Below are 21,049 nucleotides of genomic sequence, written 5' to 3'. Positions count from 1 at the left end.
CAAAATATTTGGACCCCTCCCACGTTTAAGGGTACATATTAACTCAAAGCTTCCCAGCTCCCTCACACACTATCTCTGTTTCCAGGGTCCTTGTTATCTTTTTAAGGTATATATTAAAAATGTAATTATTCTTTAAAAAAAAATTATTACCATTTGTGGGTAAAGAATTTTGCGCACATCAATTTAAATTACGTATGTAGATTCAATTTGATCACTTCCACCACCACTTCATTCACTATCATGCATAGAAGATATGCCATAAAATAATTGTCAACTCATATTCTCATGACGTTTAGTGCTTTCTAGTTGGATACTTATGCCCATATGTCCCTGTAATTAATATCATAGACTCATAGTATATGTAAAAATCTAACTTCTTTTGCTATCAAACTATTTACTTTTATTTTGTTTTATAAGATGTGTAATTTTTTCAGGTTAAAATGTTATTTAATTTTTATTCCCACTTTCATATGCTTCTCTTTTCCTATTTATATTACATTTTGGGACCTTTTTCCTTCTGGTAGCTTGTTGTCGTCTTATTCCTCCACTTTCCCCATCTTTTTGGTTTCTTTCTGGTGCTTCGTGTTGTAAATAATGTTAAATTTCTTATCAAAATAATTCTTCATTTTCTGATTGATTATATTGTAATTGCCATTATATAATAGATTTAATTTGCAAACATTGACATTATAAAACTTCTTTAAAACCATACTAACTACTTTTTTTTTCCTTATGCATGAGACTAGAGGGAGTAAAACCTATAATTGCATAAAAAGAGTATAGCAATAAACCACCATGAACATGGTATGAACTTTTCAAACTAGAGGCATCCGAATCATCGTCACATTTGTTTAGACCCCACTTTGACATTTTCACAATGTCAATGAAAAAGGCAAATGAATTTGGCATTTTTAAAGGACCAAAGAAAACCTCTCAAGTTCCTCCAATCCACGACAGCCTCCAACCTCCACATGATTCCACTTTGCACATTTTCTTTCTACTATAAAAATCATTATTTACCCAACTCATGCACTCAACCATCCTTCTTGCTTCATCCTCTTCATTTTGTCTCTTTAAATTTTGTACTATCCTCCAAAAGTCAGCGCCACCTTTTCTCCTTGATCTATTTTTCTCACTTTCTCTAAGATTTTTTTGCTCCTTATTAGTATGTTGCTTCAATAGGCAAAAAAAAAACCACACCCCCCAAAAAATAGTTGTGATATTCATTATATCTCACTCATTTGCATTTATAACAATGGCTGAGGATTGGGATTTGTTTGCCATTGTTCGAAGCTGCCAATCAGCCACCAATACAAACACAACAGAAAATTCATTTACCACAACAAATACTATACCATCTTCCATTTCCACTTCTAATTTCAAAGTAGAATTAGAATATGATGCATTTTCTTTTCCCAATGTAGTGCAACCTATAACCAATGAGCTTCAAGGTCTAAACCAATTATTGACATCTTTTACCCCCACCATCACCACTACTACTAGTGGTCATGGTATCAATCCCAATTCCCCTCCTCATATTGCAAGATACATTGGACAACAACAAAACCATTTTGTCCCTACTACTTCATCTTCCATTTGGCCTCCTCATTTTGTGCAAGAAACTTCCACTTCTAGCTTCAACAAATTCCATAACCAACAATTACAACAGCAACATAATCAACTACAAGCAATTCAGAAACAAGAATTTCAAGTACCCCAAAGCATCCAGTCTCAAACACCTAGATCAAGAAAAAGGTAGTATACAATTTTCCAATTTCCACTAATAATTGAATATTTCATTTCTTTACTAAAAAAAATAGAACTTTTACCTACATAAAGTTGGCATGACATAAATAATAGTACATAGTACATTTACATTCTATTTAAATTTATATATTTCCTTTTCAACAGAAAAAGTCAACAAGGGAAAATGGTGTGCCATGTAACCGCAGATAACCTCTCAACAGATTTGTGGGCATGGCGAAAATATGGACAAAAACCCATTAAAGGTTCTCCATATCCAAGGTACACATATAACTTCAATAAAATATAATTTGATACTACGCTAGCTTCTCCCCGAAAGTCTTGACACTACGTCTTCACCAAAAATTTTAAAACATCGATTACTATAACAAATTCATTTCAGCTTTAAGTGCTATTGAACCATCAATTTCTCAGGAAATACTAACAACCTTATAATTTGTTGTTGTATTATTAGGAACTACTACAGATGTAGCAGTTCCAAAGGTTGTACCGCGCGAAAGCAAGTTGAAAGGAGCAACACTGAAGCAGACATGTTCACTGTGACATACACAGGAGATCATAACCATGCAAGACCTACCCATCGGAACTCACTAGCCGGTAGTACACGAACCAAGTCTCCGGTGACACATCCAACCACTTCAATTTCTGGTCAACCCAACAGCTCAATTTCTTCTTGCTCTTCTTTAGCACCAAACTCTTTTGCTGAAGAAGAAGAAGACATCGACATGGAAATTGAAACTGATGATGATGGTGAAGATAGTTGTGATATTCCTTCCTAACCATGACCAAGGAAGGTACTTGGTGGTCTTCAATCACTTTCACGGTTGAGTTTTTTTTTTTTTTTCATTTTGTATATAAGGTTATAAGAAAAAATTGGAGACTATTAGATAAATGTCACAACTGGTTTTGATGCTTTTTGTTTTCTTTTCGTAATAAGGACCAAATGACGTAGTTTAAGAACAATATTTAGGGACATTTTCTAATGTACTTATGGGATTGTTCCAAAAACGTGTATTTTTGTTCATAATTTAAAACTTAAATGCAATAGGTTGTTTTTGAGTTTTGTTGTTGCATCTTTGAGATTCTCTAAGCATCATTATGCAACATCAACATTTCATTGCAATGAAAATGTGGATCGAGAGGTCTCATGTGGTTCTGATTCTCCATATCAAAGTACCGTAACAATCTTCCACCAAATACCTGCCATGTCAATAAAAGATTTTATAATCGTTTGTTTCTTTGTATAAAATAGTGTTCTGTTTATTAAATTGCAAGAAAATGATAATTTCTTTATAATTCTTTGTGGGTGGAATAAAAATCTTGAAGAAGTGAGTGGCAGAATATTGGGGAAGATGCCACTACCAACTATTTATGAAATGTTTTCAGGAATAAAGGAGAGACGAGGCAGGACAAAAAATCTTGATGGGTAACTCATCTCGAAGTTCATAATCTAAATGTTCGCCTCTTGCTATATACTAGAAACTTCAATGAAAGTAAGAAGTCGAACAAACATTGGTGTGATCACTGCAAACATGCATGGAATGCATGTGAAAGATGTTTGAAACTCAATGGCAATCCCCCAAGTTGGAAAAAGAAAGGTCAAAGTGAGGGTCAAGCATTCCAAGCAAATAATTCTTATTAAGAGCAACAATCTTCAATTTAGTTTCCATTCACGATGGATTAACTAGACAAACTGTTCAAACTCGTTGTTCTGTAACACAAAAAATGGTCATATTTAGTAAAATATTCAAGTCTTTAGAAAGGATAATGACAAATAATATTTTAACAAATGAGATTGCAGAAAGGAGAAACTGCCACTGCTTGCCTTTATCCTTTTATTTGAAGATCATCCTCCATGGACTAAAGAAATAGGCTTGGAAGCTTCAAGATCAACAGTCTCAAATAATAATATAAAAAGTAGAATTTTCACAATGATTAACACAGTAACACATGGATTACAGACCCAAAAGAAATTCTCACGTGAATGCTCAACAATATCATGTTGCAAGTGTAGGACAAAAACATCATTATGTTATTCAAAATAATAGCTCAAGAACCTGATTATCCTGTTCCAACGACATAGTATCCGTTTTCACAAGGGCGATACAAAATATATCTATAATGGAAATACAACATATGATTAATATGAACATGGAATTACAAATTAACTGTATTAATTTAGTGTAAATAATAAGATTGATGGGTTGGAGAGAACACATAATATGCTTAGATGGGAAAGTGCTGTCTGAAATGTGGAAATATACTGAACAATTGTTTTATTAACATGCATCTATTTTATTTTATTTCTTTTGCAGCCACCATATGCTCCTTGTTACCTCTTTCTAGCATTATTGATGTCAATATTTTTAGGAAAACTGATAACCATAAACTAGTTCACATTGTAACATGAATCTTCAACTTGGGAGCTGATGCTTTTACATCTTCACCTAAAAGAGCAATAACATCTTGAGTTTTCTAAGGATATTGGTTAATGAATAATTTCAGTCTCAGAGTATTGGCATTTTTTTTGTTAAAAACCACAAAAGGTCACCTACCTTGAGGTGCTCAAGAAGGAATAAGATATCATTACACAATTCACCCTTCAACATGCTAAGCACAAACAACCAGTTAGATCTAATTCACAATATGGAGCATGCGCTTCTCCTTCATCCATCAATTGGAGTAAAAAATAAAAAATAAGCAAATGAAAATTTGAGATTGAGTAATTCTTATTTAAAAACAACATAATATAAGAAATTAAATTCATTATTTACAAAAATTCTACTCATCCAATTCTTTTCATGGTGATAAAGGAAAGTTGTTATTTTCCAAGATAACATGATATTTTTCCAGTTATATGACTCAGCAATCCTTCTAGTCCGTAATAGCATGGAACCTGTTTTAATTGCAAGGGTAAACTAGCTTACTTATGTATCATCAACAATATTTGTTATCTTTCCTTCAGCTAGATTAATACAGACCATAGTTTGATTTTCACTTTACCTTGCTACAATATAAATGACGCACAAATTCTAGGATCGTCCATGCAATATATTTAGCAAAAACGAAGGAAATGTTTCTGCATCATAGGTGACCTCTGCAAGAACATTGTCCATCCTTAAAGAAATGGAACCGTTTCCTATCCCTCATAATTATCTCCCTACCAATCACTTGCGTGGAAAGCATTATAAAAGTATGGCAGTGAGAGCAGATCAGTGAATTCTTGTATATACGAATTGGAGACGTAGATGGTGCATTAAGAACACCAAATGCAACTGCCAATTGCTCTGGGTGGTAAAACTTATCTTCATTCTCTTGGTATTGATACCGCCTATTCCTAAATTCAGTTATAAGAAACTCCAGCTTTTCAGTAATCTCGTCTTCGTTTATCTTCTCTCCTGCGGAGAAGTGATGAACTCTGCTTCTTATCTCCATCCAGCACTGCCCAGGACTTCTCCTTAAACCTCTTTCTCTCATCAACCGACGTGTCTTCTCTCCAAAATCAGAGAGTCCAGCGTTGTCATATAAGTTTGCAAGCAACAAATATATTGCAGGATCAGATGGATCAAGCTCAAGACATCGCCTTGCCATATCTTCTCCTAGAGCAACATTTCCGTGTAAATTGCAAGCATTTAATAAAGTTTTACAAATCAAAGAGTCTGGCTTGAAAGACATTTTTTCAATAACTCCCATAGCTTCCTCTAGGCGACCACCTCTACCAAGAAGATCAACTAAACACATGTAGTGATCTAGTTTTGGGGTTATATGGTATTCTTTTTGCATAGAATGGAAATACTCAAGACCCAGTTCTAATAAGCCGCCATGGCTGCAAGCAGAAATCAGCGACAACAGTGTTATAGAATCAGGTTTAACTCCTGCTAACCTCATGTCATCAAAAGTAGAAAGAGCATGGGATATCAAGCCATTCCAAGAAAATCCAGATATCAAACCGTTCCATGAAAATGCATCTGGCTCACTAATATCTTTAAAAGCTCTATTTGCATCGTGAATACTACCACATTTGCTGTACAAGTGAACTAAGCTGTTTGAAACTGAGTGACATCTCTGGAAGCCTGATTTGACAGAATAACAATGCAGCTGCTTTCCAGTTTCCATAGTGCCTAAGCCAGCTGCAGCTGATAAGAAACTTGCCAAGCTAAATTCATCCATTTTAATCCCATCATTGCACATGTGAATCAAAACTTTTAATGCCATTCCATGATGCCCCTTCTGGTTTAGCCTTGCGGCTAAACATGTGTACGTGATTGAATCTCTAAGATTCATTGTACCAATTACAGACCATGCCTCGTCAATCATCCCCACTCCAGCATAAGTATCTACAAGAGCATTCGCAACAGCTATATCTATGTCTACTTTTGTTTTTATGATATGTCCATGGAGCATCATTGTTGGAACAAGAGACCTCGTTTTGCTGCAAGCTCCAAGAATGGCAGACATTGTAAAGGAATTCGGTCTTACTCCTGCTGCTTGCATCTCAGCAAACAACTGAAAAGAATCTTCTAATCTTTTTTCTGCAAAACCAGCAATCAAAGAAGTCCAACACATGACATTTGGTGATGTTATCTCTCTAAAAACTTTCACAGCATTTGTAGTGATGTGGGAGCATTTCATGTACATATCAACCAGTGCATTTCCTATATAAAGATCATCCTCAAGTCCAACAATGATAACCCGCGAATGAAATTGTTCCCCTAAGTCCAATGATAAAATTGAGGAGCTAGCATTCAATAAACTAGAATACGTAAAATTATTTGGTAGGAGGCCAGATAATTCCATATCACGAAAAACACTGATAGCCTCTCTAACCTGCAAATTTTGAGTAAATCCAGAGATAAGGGTGGTCCATAAGTACACATCATATTCAGGTGTCAGATTAGAAACCTTAATAGCATCGACCATCCGTCTGCATTTTGAATACATATCAACAACAGCTGTCTTCAACACCAAATTCAATTCAGCACCAAACATGATTAAATGTGCATGCAGCAGTTTCCCATACGATAAACCAAGAAAGGAAGACACGGCACCTAACAATTTAACAAACGTAAATTCATTCGGATAAACACCTGATTCAATCATTTTAACATAGATTTCAAAAGCTTCACCCCATTTACCATTTTCCACTAAAGAAGACAACATTGTCGTCCAAGACACAACATCACCGCCATCCTTCACCAACGAAAGCAATTTCCACGCTTCAACACTACAACAACCACACTTGGTATAAAACTCAACCAAAGAAGTTCCAACAAAACGATTCATCTCTAACCCAAGCTTCACAGCAGAACAATGAATCTGCATCCCACGTTCAAACTCTCCTAAAGCAAAACACGACCTTAACGCACTAGACAGTGTAAACTCATTCGGATACTCACCAGAACCTATCATCATATCAAACAACTGCAGGGCATCAGAATGATGCTTAGTCTTGGTGTGTGAAGACAGAATCGTTGTCCATGATACGACGTCTCTGTTAGGCATTTCATCGAACAAGTGGCGTGCTCGATGAACTCCAAAGGTTTTAGCATATAAAGAGAGTAAATTGTTGGTTAAATACAAGTCATGTTGAAGACCAAGTTTGATTATGGGGCTATGAATGCATATTCCTTCTTTGAGAGAGTTTGAGTTGCAGAATGAAAGAACACGTAAACAAGTTTCTTGGAAGCGGGATAGTGAAAAAGTTTTGGTACATAGCATTTGCATGTCTACGCTGTGCTACTGTTTCGTGGAGGCACACACCCTTGTTTTCATTATGCTACATACTAAAAGATTGGTGTAATGTAAGGGACTAATCAATCGTTAAAATTTATTTTATTTTGTGCAAGGAATAAAATTGAGTCACAATTGCTGTATCAAGGACAAGAACCATAATAAGTCTTCATTTTTTTATTTTTTTTGTTAAGTAGTTTAATGGCTAGAGCTCATGCAATTCAATTATGGAGAAGTTGGGTATTTGGGGTTCGAACTTCGGCCCCTCAATATAATATGCAATATCTCTAGCAGCTGAGAGTTAAGCACACGGATATATAACAAGGGATAGCATTTGGGAGACATGGAGTTTGGTGACAGTGGTCAATCAACATGTCACTTGTGTTTTTAATTTTCTAGGGATTTTTTTTTTATATATATATCATGTTAATTAAAAGAAGACCAAACATCCTATTTGATGCCTACAATTTTTACACTATCCATTCAATATCCAACAAAAATATACTCAAATTCGTCATGGAATTATTTTATATCAGAGATAAATTATAGTCTTTATGGTTATTACGACTCATTATAATAAATGAACTAATTTGTCACCGTAAAAAAATGACAATGATTAATTTAAGTTTTTTTTTTTTTTTGTCATGGAGTGAGTTATTTTTTGTTTTTTTTAAATGTGATCATAGAGTGAATTATTAGGTGGTGAGAAAATTATGAAAGATCAACTTAAATTAGACACTTCCATAAATTTATGTAGAATTACTTAATGAATCTCATTAGACTTTGGTATATTTATTGGCGCAAGCGAAATATAGAGAAGAGAATATTTTTTTAAGAAGCATAAAGAAGAGAATATTACCTAGCGAAAAAAGGAAAGGTGAGTCCACTAAAACGATATATATATGGAATGCAGTTTTCCCATTTCTCTCTCTCTCTCTCTCACTGAATCGCCCTCTTTTTCCTTCTTCTTCGCTTCGCATCTCTTCGTGATCATCAACATCATCATTCATACTTTTCAAAAAAACTCAGTAATTCATTTTGGTTAAGCATCCCCACATTTTTCTTGCTATTGCATTGCATGCTCTTTTCACCGTTGAAATTTTAACATAAAACTTACGCTCCTTCAATCTTTTCTAATTCTCTCTCTTATACGATTTCATTTTCCTAATCATGTCAATATAGGATCCAATTCTTTTGCATTTTTGTACGTTCAACAAACTTGTTTACCAAGTAAGAAAGAGAATAATCAATATTTTCATCATGTATTTAATTGAGTAAGCTGAATAATACATTGGAAATTGGATACGATAAAAACTAGCTACACTCTTTAATCTTTGCATTGTTAACATGATTTAAACTAATTTTGTTTCGATTATTGCAGTTAGAGATGGTTGCTTTTGGTAAAAAGTTGAAAGAAAGACAAATTCAAGAATGGCAGGGGTATGTATGTTCTCTCACTATGTGTCGAGTGTAACCAGTCAAATTTAGTTTCGCATTTCAGGCAATTTTCGGATTCATTTCTACGCATGCATGTTTATAATCTTCAGTTTTGATTCAGATATTACATAAACTACAAACTAATGAAGAAAAGAGTGAAGCAATATTCTCAACAAATAGAACTCGGAACACAAGATCGACGGTTTGTACTTAAGGATTTCTCAAGAATGCTAGATGTTCAGGTTTGTTGTCTTTGTGCATTGCATAATCATGAGTCACTCACTATTTGTATTTTTCGCCTTTTTGGTTGCGTTACATTTTAACTTCTCAATTTAGATTCTAATAAATAAGTATATGTGAGCTAAGGGTAGTTGTAATTATTATGATATATGCATTATACTATTCTCTAGTTGTGTGTTACATTGTTTTGAATCAATTTTATGTTACAATTCAGCTTGAGAAGACTGTTCTTTTCCTGTTGGAACAACAAGGGCTTTTGGCAAGCAGGATAGCAAGGCTTGGAGAACAGCAGGATGGTGCTCAGCAAGAGCCTGAAATGAGCAAAAGGTCTGAATTGCGAGAAGCTTATAGAACAGCAGGACAAGATCTATTGAAGCTTCTCTATTTTGTAGAGATAAATGCTGTTGGTTTGCGAAAAATCTTGAAGAAGTTTGACAAACGCTTTGGCTATAGATTTACTGATTACTACGTTAAAACTCGTGCGAATCATCCTTATTCCCAGCTGCAACAAGTGTTCAAGCAAGTGGTAAATGTTTAGTTCAAACACAAAGTTTAATAACATAGATAATAAATTAATTACTTTATTAACTAACTTGTGTGTATCTTGCAGGGTCTAGGAGCTGTTGTAGGAGCCTTATCTCGCAACCTTAATGAACTTCAGGACCATCAAGGAAGCTACTTATCAATTTATGATGAGCCTACTCTTCCCCTTCAGGTTTACCTAACATTTATTCTGTGGCACTGATTTTAATTTGTCATGTTATTTTTAATATCTTCAAACAAGCCTTGATAGCGAAAATAAGAAGCAGCAAAATAACATTTGTTGATATTCCATCATAATTACTTGTGCAGGATCCTGTCATCGATTTGATAATAGCAGCCGTGGATAGGTTAACTCATTCAACCAATTTCCTTCACTTTCTGGGGCAACATGCACTCATTATGCAAGAAGAGCTGCCTGCACCTACTGATGAGCTTGTTGATGATCAGAGCTACCATTTTATGTCTCTTCTATTAAACTTGGCTAACACATTTTTGTATATGGTCAATACATATATCATTGTCCCTACAGCAGATGATTACTCTATGTACCTTGGGGCTGCACCAACGGTTTGTGGTATTGTGATCGGTGCAATGGCCGTCGCTCAGCTATTTTCGTCGGTATATTTCAGTGCGTGGTCAAATAAATCATACTTCCAACCTCTTGTATTCAGTAGCATAATTCTTTTTCTCGGAAATGCCATGTATGCCTTAGCGTATGATCTTAATTCAATATGGATTCTCCTAATTGGCCGTCTTTGCTGTGGGTAAATAGTCCTCCATCTCTTGCTTTCTTTCAATATTAGCATAAGTTTTGATATTGTATCTTATCAGTTCACTTTAGATAAATATTATTGCATGAAAACCTCATTTTGTTTACACAATTGTATTATAATTGCAGATTTGGTTCTGCTAGAGCTGTTAACCGGCGCTACATTAGCGATTGTGTGCCTTTAAAAATCCGCATGCAAGCATCGGCAGGTTTTGTTAGTGCCAGCGCTCTTGGAATGGCTTGTGGTCCTGCATTAGCTGGTTTACTGCAGACAAATTTTAAGATTTACAAGATTACATTTAATCAAGATACTTTGCCAGGGTGGGTTATGACTGTTGCTTGGCTTGTATATTTAATATGGTTGTGGATCTCTTTTGTGGAACCTTCTCGTGAATTTGAAGAGAATCATACAACAAATAAATCTAATGCTGGTACCTCTCTACTGATGATTTCTACTTTTTTATTGTGATCTTGCAAGATAGTTAATCTGTATCATTCCTCTAATTTCATTGTTAATCTTTATGAAAATCATCTACGACTGCATTATCCTTGAACTATTATATTCATTCTGCAAAGCTTCAATGCAAGGAATCAAAATTGACACTTTTTTCCCTTACCAGTAGACAACAACGCACTTGAAAAAGGCCTAAAACAACCGTTGCTAATTAGTTCTGAGGATAAGGAAGATGAAGAGGCTGACGATGGTGGAGAAGCTCCAGAAGGATCACGTCGACCAGCCAATTCAATTGGATCGGCATATAGACTCCTTACACCTTCTGTAAAGGTTTGTAAGCAACTCTAAATGTCTCACTATCAATCCATTATATGTTGAATTCCATTGACCAGCACCAATGGTTTCTTTAGATGTATATGTTTCAAGTCATTGCTGAGATGGAAAACTATTTTTTATGTGAAAATGTCAAAGTCGGACTATGCTCCTGTATTACAGAAAACTCAATTGTAGAAAGTGATAAAACTACTATTTGTTTTTAACCATGTACTAAGTTTTTCACTGCAGTAAAACTTGTGAAGTAAACTCATATATATATATAGTTTTAGCTTAACTTTAAAACAATTTTACCTGCAATTCATATGACTTAAACACAACATGAGAGTGATGCTAAATTGAAAGATGGTCACTTCCTACTTTGACACGACAATTTACGCATCATGTACCTCTTGAGATTATGGAGTTCCTCATCCAGCTCGTTAAGTATTATTATAGATGATTTTTAAGTTCTGCGAATTCTTGATGTGTTGTTTGTTTTATGTTTCAATTCACAAAGTTGCAATTAAATGTGAGATAAATGGTTTTGATCATATTTATTTAACATCTTCAGGTTCAGTTGTTGATATACTTCATGCTCAAATATGTAATGGAAATTTTACTATCAGAATCTAGTGTTGTCACAACATACTACTTTAACTGGTCAACAAGCACAGTTGCCATTTTTCTTGCTGGCCTTGGCTTGACAGTTCTTCCTGTAAACATCATTGTTGGAAGCTATATAAGCAACATGTTTGACGACAGGTAACATATAATTAAACTCATGTATCATTTGATTGCAAGCATAAAATCTGCTTTGGATTTTGTAGAATGCTGCATGATAGTAAATTTTGAACTTGAATACATTATAAAAAGATATAGCTATAGAAAGATCCAAGTGATTATGATTTTCAATTTAGTTTTCTTTTGCAGGTTGCATTAAGAACTTTAAAATTGTTGAAAGTTGAAATACTATCCTTAAACAGCTAAAATATCACACCTTTCTATTGATTTATTTGCAGGCAAATTCTTTTGGCATCAGAAATCATGGTTTTAGTTGGCATACTCTCGGCCTTTCATGTAATCATTCCATACTCCGTACCACAATACATCTGTTCAGGTCTTCTTATGTTTGTTTCTGCTGAAGTACTGGAAGGTAAGGTTTTACTCATGATTTGCTTTTCTCTTTTTGCTAGTGAACGAAATTGATTAAACCCTCAATTTAGTCTTCGAGGGTATCATACTCTCTCCAACTTAGACCTAAGGTATATGAACATATTAAGTAGTTCCCAAAACATATGACATTTGTCACTTTGATCTCTCTTGTTATGATGCTAGGGACGGATTTTCATATACTTTAAGACTGAAATAACTACCTTCATACTTTAGAGACATTTTTTTTTTTTTACTTTAGAACTAAGTTGGAGATTCCATCTAAAAAGGGACTAAGCTTCGTTTTTATGATCTTTGACAATGATCCATGCATTATACAGGCATCAACTTATCGCTGCTCTCACGTGTTATGTCATCAAGGCTTTCTCGAGGAACATATAATGGAGGGCTTCTATCTACAGAGGCTGGAACAATTGCAAGAGTGATTGCTGATGCAACTATTACCCTTGCTGGCTACTTGGGTGTGAGTAGGCTCCTAAATATCACCCTGCTTCCTTCCCTCTTCATTTGCATATTTTCCATCATTGCAACATGCTATACCTACAACTCTCTATATTGATATCTGTGGCTGGCTGCAATGGAAAAGGAGAATGCTGTTTGACACAACCTTCGTCTCATTCGCTTGTTAGTTGAGCCTTAAAGCATGCATTGATGTATGTTTTAAGAAAATTTTGACCCCCTTGGTTCATTTGTCCATTCTATTTTCTTGATCTATAAAGACCTTAAGCTCGGTAAGGTAGCAAAAGTGGTGCATGTGTTAGTTGAAGGTGGGTTTGGCAGAATTACAGTGTGGCCGTCATGATTTTTGCGAAAATTACATTTTCAAGATTCAAGAAAATTGCAATGCTATTGTGATTTTATCAAACTCACTATAATTCCAAACATGCACGTAGTAGACCATCGAGCTTTTACCTAAATCATGTAAGGTTGTCCAAATGCACATTCTTAGCTGAATGGAATGGATTCCTGATATTAAGATCAATTTTTGACACGAGATCTAGTTATTTGAAAGTCCTTGAACTTTGACTAATTCAAATCAAGTGGGTGACTCTATTAAGGAGATGAAATTTGTCAGCATCTGTGTTTTATATTTAATTTAACATGCTCCAACTAGAAAAAGAACATATTTAACAATACTATTTATACTCCAAAGGCATAAGGTTCATAGTAAGGACATATTTAACAACAGTATATAGAAATAGTCTGAAGCCAAGATTCATTGCCAGAGTATTTCATTTTGAGTAATGTTCTTCCCATGACCTTTTTGTTTTTACGCCTGCCACTACCATGCATACATGGTACATATATGGATACATGTATACTCTACCAGGAATTATTGCATGAATACAAGTTCTAAAATTTATACACAACTAATTAAAACTTTAATATAATATTAAGGTCAAATGCATTTAAAAAATTAACGGAGAGGACCAATTTGAGACACTTTATAGTTAAGAGACCAAAGTGAAAACAAAAAATAAGTTAAGGGATTAAATGATGTATTAAGCCTTTAAGTTTCAAAAGTCCCAAACAAGTCCTTTTAGTTTATGAATCGTTTCAAACAAGTCATTTTAGAGGATGATGGTGATGATTCAGATGATAGCAACAAAGAGCATTATCCACCATTTGTCATGCCTAAAAAGATGACTAATTTTAAGGGGGACTTCTACGGTACACCTCATAAATTAAGGTGTACTGGTACTCCTACTTTAAAAAATTTATAATTTAACGATTATTTTATGAAATAAAGAGTTATTCATCAATATTTATATTTTAGAAAACATCATTTCATTGTTTATAAGAATTATATTAAATTTTTAACATTTTCTCATAAAAAATAATCAATATTCTTTGTTATATGTAACAAAAATTAAAAAAAAAAAAGTAAATTTTATTTCGTCGACGCTTTTGGTAAATACGATTTAATTATTGTAATTGTCAATGATAGAAAACAGTTCTTTTTCTTAAAAATAAAATAAAAATGAAATAAAAAAAAACTCGTTTAATTATTAATTTAATAATTTGGTGTACCGGTACACTCAAATTGTTGGGTGTACCATAGAATTTGCCAATTTTAAGTGGTATTAGGAGCCAGATTTGGTACCAAAGATAAGTTCAAGGAAGCAATTATCAATTATGCTATCTACATTCTGACTTGTTTGAAACGATTCAAAAACTAAAAGGACTTGTTTGGGACTTTTGAAACTTAAAGGACCACTTTGGGAAAAACGAAAAACTTAAAGGACCTTTAAATGCATTTGATCCTTTCCGTTAATTTTTTTAATTATAATATTTTTAATATGATTATAACCGTTTGATTGCAGGTTCGTAGTATATTACAGTGAACCACTCATATCTAATTATTTTCCTTTTCTTCTTCTCCTTCCCTATTCTTCCTCTTGATCTTCATCATCTTCAACACTATGTTCATATAAAACCCAAAAAAACTTGAAGAAACAAACACAGGAAAAAAAATTGATTGAATGCTTCACTAAAATCTCAAATTAATTGGATCCAATTACTTAAAAAAATCTAAAACTGAAACACAAAAATTCATAAAGGTGGAATTTAGGTCCCTCATTCATTTCTTCCTCCATTACAATAACACAAAAACAGTGTAGGGAAGGTCTTTGACTGGCTTAAGAGTGCTTATCTATTACTAATAGTGGAGCTTCTAGCGGTTAACGGTGTTGGGATTATATGAGTTGCGGCTGGTTGTTCCTTTTCACGTCCTACGCCATTTATTGTTCCCTTCCTTGCCTAATTTTGGTTGCTGTTCTATTTTCATGCCTTTTGCACTTCTTGTGATCAATGAAATTTATGATGATTTAAAAAAAAAAAAAAAAAAACACAAAAATAAAAATAAATCACCATAAAATTAAGATGGTGAAAACATACTAACACGGTAACTTCCTTTTATTCTCCCATTTTCAGTTTTCAATTCTAAATATATGCAACACAACAACACTGAATCAAAAATCAAAATTCGAATTTTCCTAGTTTTCAGTTTCCACCACCAATTGAATCCGAATTCAAATCTGAATCTGAATTCCTTCTCATGATCTTCCTTTGAAGTCTAAATCCGAATTCAAAGAGAAAACGGGTTGAATTGGTATCTCTCTATTTTCTCTCTCAATCTGTTCTCTCCATTTTTTAAAATTCATGATAAGGAATTTGAAAATGGTTGAATCTGAATTCTTGAAGAATGAATGAATATGAATGAGAATTAAGTGTTTTTTTTAAGGAATGATTATGGTTCTTGTTCTGGGTAGTAATTTCTTTTAAGAATGTTAAGGAAAATGAAAGGAAGATGTCTATGGTGTGGTAGTAATTTTTAAGAAAAAATTAAAATTAAGTTTTTTATTTAAAGAAAAAATTATGTTTTTCTTTTTCTGGGTTTATTGTAGATTGATGAATATGATGAAGAAGATGAGAGAAGTAGAAGATGAAGAAAAGTGAGAAAAAATTAGGTGGTAGTGGTTCACAATTAAATACAATAGACCCTACATGATCAAACAAGGGTTAAAACATAAAAATTTAATAAGGTTTACGGTGGACCACCTTTAAATATGGTTCACCTTAGACATTTGATGTTAAAAACTAACAGAGATGACCAAATGAGGTAACGGCAGAAGACATAAGGGACCAGTTTAAGACACTTTATAGTTAGGGGACCAAAGTGAAAACCAAAAATAAGTTAAGGGACCAAATAATGTATTAAGCCAAACTTAAAGTACTTGTTACTTTTGAAACTTAAAGGACCACTTTGAGAAAAACGAAAAACTTAAAAGGACATTTAGATGCATTTGACCTAATATTAAAATAACTTCTACGAAAATTTTAACATCTTGTCCATTATTATTTTAATAGATTCTGAATTTTCAATTATTGGTTTAGTCACATGCACTGTATTATGTATTTACACATAATTAAGTGGATCCTCTGTTTTCTCTTCTACGTTCCCATTTTCATCCCTAAATAAGTCTCCCATAAACTTATCATTTATTACACAAGAGAAATTTGGAAAAGTCGTTTAGTGTTAGCAATGATCCTGGTTCTCTATAATGGTCTCACATTGTCTAATGTTGTTATATGTGTAACCATAGTAAGCTGCGATCCGCAGTTATGGTCACAATATAACGCATTTTGAGGTATATGCAACGTATTGACAGCATTTATCTGCATTTTACCGCGATATAAAAGTGTGCAGCTTAATCAAAACTGCAATTTTGCAACATGTGTAACTAAGACTCAAAGTGACATGTTGATTCCATGCAATGCAACATTCAACCCAAAAAATGAGCAAGTTCACGGGAGTACACCACAAATGAAGAACCCGTGAACACAAACATTATATAGCTCAGACATAGCAGACAAGAGATGGATCAGCTGCAAGCAACTTAGCCAAGTGACAAAATCACTTTCATAATGAATGAGGATGACAGCTTTGGATTCTTCCCTCACTTTTGCTACTATAACGTGACCCGTGACCCCAACAGAACCAAGTTAAACAAATGGAACAATTGAATAGGCCAAGATATATCTATGTGGATTTCCCTGTTGTATATACTTTCACCCACCAAACCCTCCAAATCAGTTCACAATAATCAAATGGAGCCTACCTTACTGACCCTCCTACTCCTGGCCTCTCATTTTCCAAATCAAACTTTTTTTCTATGGAAAAAATGTTTGGTGAGTTTAATCTCATCTAAAGGAAAAACCTCAAGGTTCATAGTGTTGCTTATAGAGCTACTTACATAATATCCATCAACAAAGTTTTTATACCAGCTATAAATTAATATCACAATTATCTCTTTTTAATTAGAAGTTTTAATATTAGATTTATTAGTAGGTAGGTTCACAAATGAATAAGATTAGTAAGTACTGTGTACCTTTTCATTATAATGCATTTCTATCGTAGATTCATTCATATAGTGATAAAATATGAGACGTCGTAGTCTTAAGTACTGCTTATCCACTTGTATCTCAAGAAAATGAAATATCCCATAATAATACCAAATCATCCAAAACAACATATATTCCAAATAAAGAATTAATGAGATTTAACATCACAACCAAAGAGGAGAGAAGAAAGAGTCAACTTTCTAACTTTGAAACAAACTTTATGTTTATGGCCGCATGCATGTATTTCAGATCATGATGATATTTATACACTTTATAGAAAATCAAATGAAATAACAAAACCAGTTCATACAAAAGTAAGGATCAGAATTGAAGAAAATTCATAATTATATGCTTATCCTTTTCACCAATAGGCCTTCAAGTTTTGGATCTTGAAACCCTTCTAAGTAAAACCAAGAAACAAAGCACACGGTAAAAAACAAAGAACCCAATCAAAAAGTACACATTGGTCCATCTCTGTCCCTCATGGAGCCCTCTCTTCTGCAACACGTCACCACCAGTGATCATGCATTCTTGATCATTCTCTTGAAACCATATCATGCACCTTGTAGCTAAGCAAGAATACTCATTGATAAGAAGTGCATCAAGAGCATATTTGTACATAGAAAAGAAGTGCATGAAGAGCCAATACTTAGGTAAACAATCCTTAGATATAAAGTATCCAGAGAACAGAAAAAATGCTGCAAGTAGCACTGTCATGAGTGAAGTTCCAGCAATGTAGTTTGGTGCTAAAGAACTCAAGAACAGAACAAATGAGTTTGCCATAAGAACTATGACCCAAATAACCAAAACAAAGTAAGCAAAAGATAGCCAAGAACTACAAAGACCCACTAAAAAGTAAACTGGAATAGAGTAGATAACAGCAACTACTAGCAAATATGGCAAGAAAACAAGTGTATTTGCTATAAGATAAGATGATAGCCTATAAACACCACTTGATGTTTCTCTTAACAAGATTGGTCTCTCATTGATAAAGATTGGAAGTGTTTCAGTTGTGGAAGATAAGAGGAATGTTAGAGTGAATGCAAAAAGACCAAACCTTTTCTCAATCCCTTCTTTATCAAACCCAATGTTTATGTAAATTGTTCCTAAAACAAGACCAACAAGTAATGCTTCTGCTGTGTTTGTCAACAGTAGTTGTTTTGTTCGGTATATGATCTTCCAAAATCTTCTAAAAAGTGTACAAATTTCATGAATCCTTGAACTCTTGTATCTGATCTCTCTGCTTTTACCTTTAGTTCTTCCAATATTGTCAGATGCAGAAGTACAAGCTATTGAAGATTCAGAATTCTCTGGTGACTCAGGTAAACTTGGGGGTGTAATCATTGGTTCAATCTCATTCAATTGGTTTAATATTTCCATTGCATATTCCAATGCATTAAGCTGATGTGGAACAGTGAACCCTTTTGAAAGCAAGAATGATTGAAGTGAAGCTAAGCTTCCATGATGAACAACAGTTCCTTTTGAAAGAAGTAAGATTCTATCAATACAAGAGAGAATCTTGAAACTTGGTTGGTGAATGGAAAGAACAATAGTTCTGTTATATGAAACACAAGTTGATTTAAGAGTTTGCATGACTTTGAAAGCAGAGGAACTATCAAGACCAGAAGTAGGTTCATCAAGTAGCAAAACAGCAGGATCATGAAGAAGACTAAGTCCAATAGAGACCCTTCTACGTTCACCACCAGATAAACCATGATTAAGCCTTGTATTAGCCAAATGAGTGAGTCTAAGCTCGTTTAAAAGAGAAGAAACAATAGCAGCAATATCAATGGTTTTAGGCTTAAGAAGAGAAGCAGAAAAAGCAAAAGTTTCAGAAACAGTTAACATAGGAAGACATGCATCATGTTGAGGAACATAAGCAGAGAGTTTTCTGAATGTAGAAGGGTTAGTGATAGGTGAAGAGTTAAGAGAAAGTGTACCACTTAAGGGTAATCTTCTAGCTGAAAGAATGTCTAGAAGAGTTGATTTTCCTGCACCACTTGGACCAACAATGGCAAGAATCTCAGAAGGGTATGCTGTGAGGGAAACATCTTTGAGGATGTAGTTTGGGGGGGTTGGTGTACAATGTTTGAAGAAGAGAAATGGTGCAATGATGGTGTTGTTTGTTTGTAGGTTTTTGGAGTAAGAGATTGAAGTTGCTGTTAGTTTGTATGTTTTTGGTGGAAGTGGTGATGGTTGGTTTTCCATAGCTAAGGGAGAGAAGTTGGAGTGAAATTAAGGTTTTGGTGGGATGGAACAATGAGTGTTTGTGTTTCCATGCGTTGGGAGAGTATAACGTTGGTGTGGATGATAAAGAGAGACAAAAATAAAGGAATAATTAAAAATGTTTTGTACCTTTTGGTGGTTGCATTATTATCCTACTATTTTTCCTATCATGGAATTATACTGTATTACAAGCAATCAGCACTTATATAGTCCGTGAGCCTTTTGTGTTTATAAATGCAACAATCATATACATTTTATTTAACAACTCATTATTTTCTTGTATCATGCATACACCCATTTAGCAATTCTGATTTTGAGTTAAAACCCAATTATGAGATGGACCTAATGTAAAAATAGAGAGAATTGCTCTTCTCCCATCTATTTTTGCTTATTCATGTTAAAAAATACACCTGCATGAGTTAACTTAGACTATTTTGATCGGAATGAGTAAAAACAGATGGAAGAAAAACGGTATTTAATTGAAGATGAATCTCCTATTCAAAATTGTTAAGTCATTCTCTCATTTTAATATAACTTTAAGTCATCATATTTGATTTACATGCAATTAAAGTTGCGTGCATGAGTGATGTTGGTACATATGTGATCGTCCAATCAAGATCAGATCCTCCAAATTATTAAGCACTAATATCATTAAAATGACTTACTCAAACTGAAAATTTAAGTATTAATTCTTAAATTGAGAGTTGATCAAGCTGGCAGGGGTTGTTCTCTTATTCACGGACGTACTGTTCTTTCACAGTTTCAAAGTCACAACTGATGAATCTCCATTTTTTGTCTGTTTATATGCTTTGTTATTTCGTGTGTTTGTCACAACATGCTGAAGATTCAATAACATCTTCTCTTCATTTATTTAACACTCTTGTATTCTATATACATTTTTTAATGGTACCAAAAGTTCTATTTTTATTCTGTAAATAAAGAAATTATGTTTGACAATACACAGTTGCATCCCTTTGAATGAGTTAATAATTGGACCAAAGCTTTTTATTGTGAATTTTCTTAACTAATTCAATGACCATAGATATTAGGATATATTAAGGGTGATTGTTAAAGAAAGAAAAATTAATTATGATACTTACCCATATAATCCCCTCAAAAAAAAAGTACCCGTATAAGAGAGTTAGGTGGCTTCTACCACACCTAAGAGTGATATGAATATACTGAATAATAAACCTTAAGTTTATTACCTTTTAAATTTTTAAGTATGCATACAAATACTAAAATTGTAGAGCAAAGTAAATTGATCCTATATGTTTAATTTAATTCAATTTATTGGTAAGTTCGCAAAGTTGTAAATTCAACTTTTGTTGTCGGTCTGCCTGATTTTGGGTCATTGAAGTCCAAATCACCTAAACTATTTTCGTATATAAAAAAAACATATATAATCAATTTAAAAAAAATCAAATATAGAATCAAATTGTTTATGAATGACAAATTATTCTTTATATTTGTTAGCAAGGGTGGATTGTAGCCAA

At 33.7% G+C, this 21,049-nt stretch overlaps 4 protein-coding genes across 5 annotated transcripts; 2 read left to right on the top strand and 2 right to left on the bottom strand.

Annotated features, from left to right (window-relative positions):
• The first annotated feature begins 811 nt into the window (after window positions 1–811).
• On the top strand, window positions 812–2,791 carry LOC11414845 (probable WRKY transcription factor 27). The gene is made up of 3 exons (XM_003592135.3): window positions 812–1,755; window positions 1,912–2,025; window positions 2,219–2,791. The coding sequence occupies exons 1-3, from the start codon at window positions 1,028–1,030 to the stop codon at window positions 2,541–2,543; spliced, it is 1,167 nt and encodes a 388-aa protein (XP_003592183.2). The 5' UTR covers window positions 812–1,027; the 3' UTR covers window positions 2,544–2,791.
• A 1,702-nt stretch (window positions 2,792–4,493) lies between these two features.
• LOC11414844 (pentatricopeptide repeat-containing protein At5g52850, chloroplastic) lies at window positions 4,494–7,653 on the bottom strand. Of its 2 annotated transcripts, none has more exons than XM_024786492.2 (2): window positions 4,768–7,653; window positions 4,494–4,660 (listed from the first exon to the last, which is right to left on the bottom strand). In XM_024786492.2, the coding sequence occupies exon 1, from the start codon at window positions 7,486–7,488 to the stop codon at window positions 4,849–4,851; it is 2,640 nt and encodes an 879-aa protein (XP_024642260.1). In that variant the 5' UTR covers window positions 7,489–7,653; the 3' UTR covers window positions 4,494–4,660; window positions 4,768–4,848. The 2 variants fall into 2 exon arrangements, with proteins under 2 accessions (XP_024642260.1, XP_039685849.1); XM_039829915.1 differs by having other exon boundaries at window positions 4,494–6,812; window positions 6,900–7,653.
• Window positions 7,654–9,057: 1,404 nt separating this feature from the next.
• Window positions 9,058–13,433, top strand: LOC11414843 (SPX domain-containing membrane protein At4g22990). The gene is made up of 9 exons (XM_003592133.4): window positions 9,058–9,173; window positions 9,386–9,697; window positions 9,782–9,886; window positions 10,024–10,478; window positions 10,613–10,914; window positions 11,104–11,267; window positions 11,824–12,014; window positions 12,272–12,405; window positions 12,743–13,433. Exons 1-9 carry the CDS (start codon window positions 9,075–9,077, stop codon window positions 12,979–12,981), a joined length of 2,001 nt encoding a protein of 666 aa, XP_003592181.3. The 5' UTR covers window positions 9,058–9,074; the 3' UTR covers window positions 12,982–13,433.
• A 4,095-nt stretch (window positions 13,434–17,528) lies between these two features.
• Window positions 17,529–19,725, bottom strand: LOC11421127 (ABC transporter G family member 4). The gene has a single exon (XM_003592132.4). It carries the CDS (start codon window positions 19,533–19,535, stop codon window positions 17,703–17,705), a length of 1,833 nt encoding a protein of 610 aa, XP_003592180.1. The 5' UTR covers window positions 19,536–19,725; the 3' UTR covers window positions 17,529–17,702.
• Window positions 19,726–21,049: the final 1,324 nt, after the last annotated feature.

This window comes from Medicago truncatula, chromosome 1 (assembly GCF_003473485.1).
Source record: "Medicago truncatula cultivar Jemalong A17 chromosome 1, MtrunA17r5.0-ANR, whole genome shotgun sequence".
Taxonomy (NCBI): Eukaryota; Viridiplantae; Streptophyta; class Magnoliopsida; order Fabales; family Fabaceae; genus Medicago; species Medicago truncatula.
The sequence above is the reverse complement of the archived record's forward strand: the minus strand, read 5'-3'. Positions and strand labels throughout refer to the sequence as shown.

What these genes read in the sequence shown, in the direction of transcription:
- LOC11414845 (XM_003592135.3), top strand. Translation starts at nt 1,028, where the DNA reads ATGCACTCAACCATCCTTCTTGCTTCATCCTCTTCATTTTGTCTCTTT. An exon ending in ACACCTAGATCAAGAAAAAG is followed by an intron (nt 1,756 to 1,911) that starts GTAGTATACAAT and finishes CCTTTTCAACAG; the next exon opens with AAAAAGTCAACAAGGGAAAA. An exon ending in AAAGGTTCTCCATATCCAAG is followed by an intron (nt 2,026 to 2,218) that starts GTACACATATAA and finishes TTGTATTATTAG; the next exon opens with GAACTACTACAGATGTAGCA.
- LOC11414844 (XM_024786492.2), bottom strand. Translation starts at nt 7,488, where the DNA reads ATGCAAATGCTATGTACCAAAACTTTTTCACTATCCCGCTTCCAAGAA.
- LOC11414843 (XM_003592133.4), top strand. Translation starts at nt 9,075, where the DNA reads ATGAAGAAAAGAGTGAAGCAATATTCTCAACAAATAGAACTCGGAACA. An exon ending in AACAAATAAATCTAATGCTG is followed by an intron (nt 10,915 to 11,103) that starts GTACCTCTCTAC and finishes TTCCCTTACCAG; the next exon opens with TAGACAACAACGCACTTGAA. An exon ending in TTCTGCTGAAGTACTGGAAG is followed by an intron (nt 12,406 to 12,742) that starts GTAAGGTTTTAC and finishes TGCATTATACAG; the next exon opens with GCATCAACTTATCGCTGCTC.
- LOC11421127 (XM_003592132.4), bottom strand. Translation starts at nt 19,535, where the DNA reads ATGGAAAACCAACCATCACCACTTCCACCAAAAACATACAAACTAACA.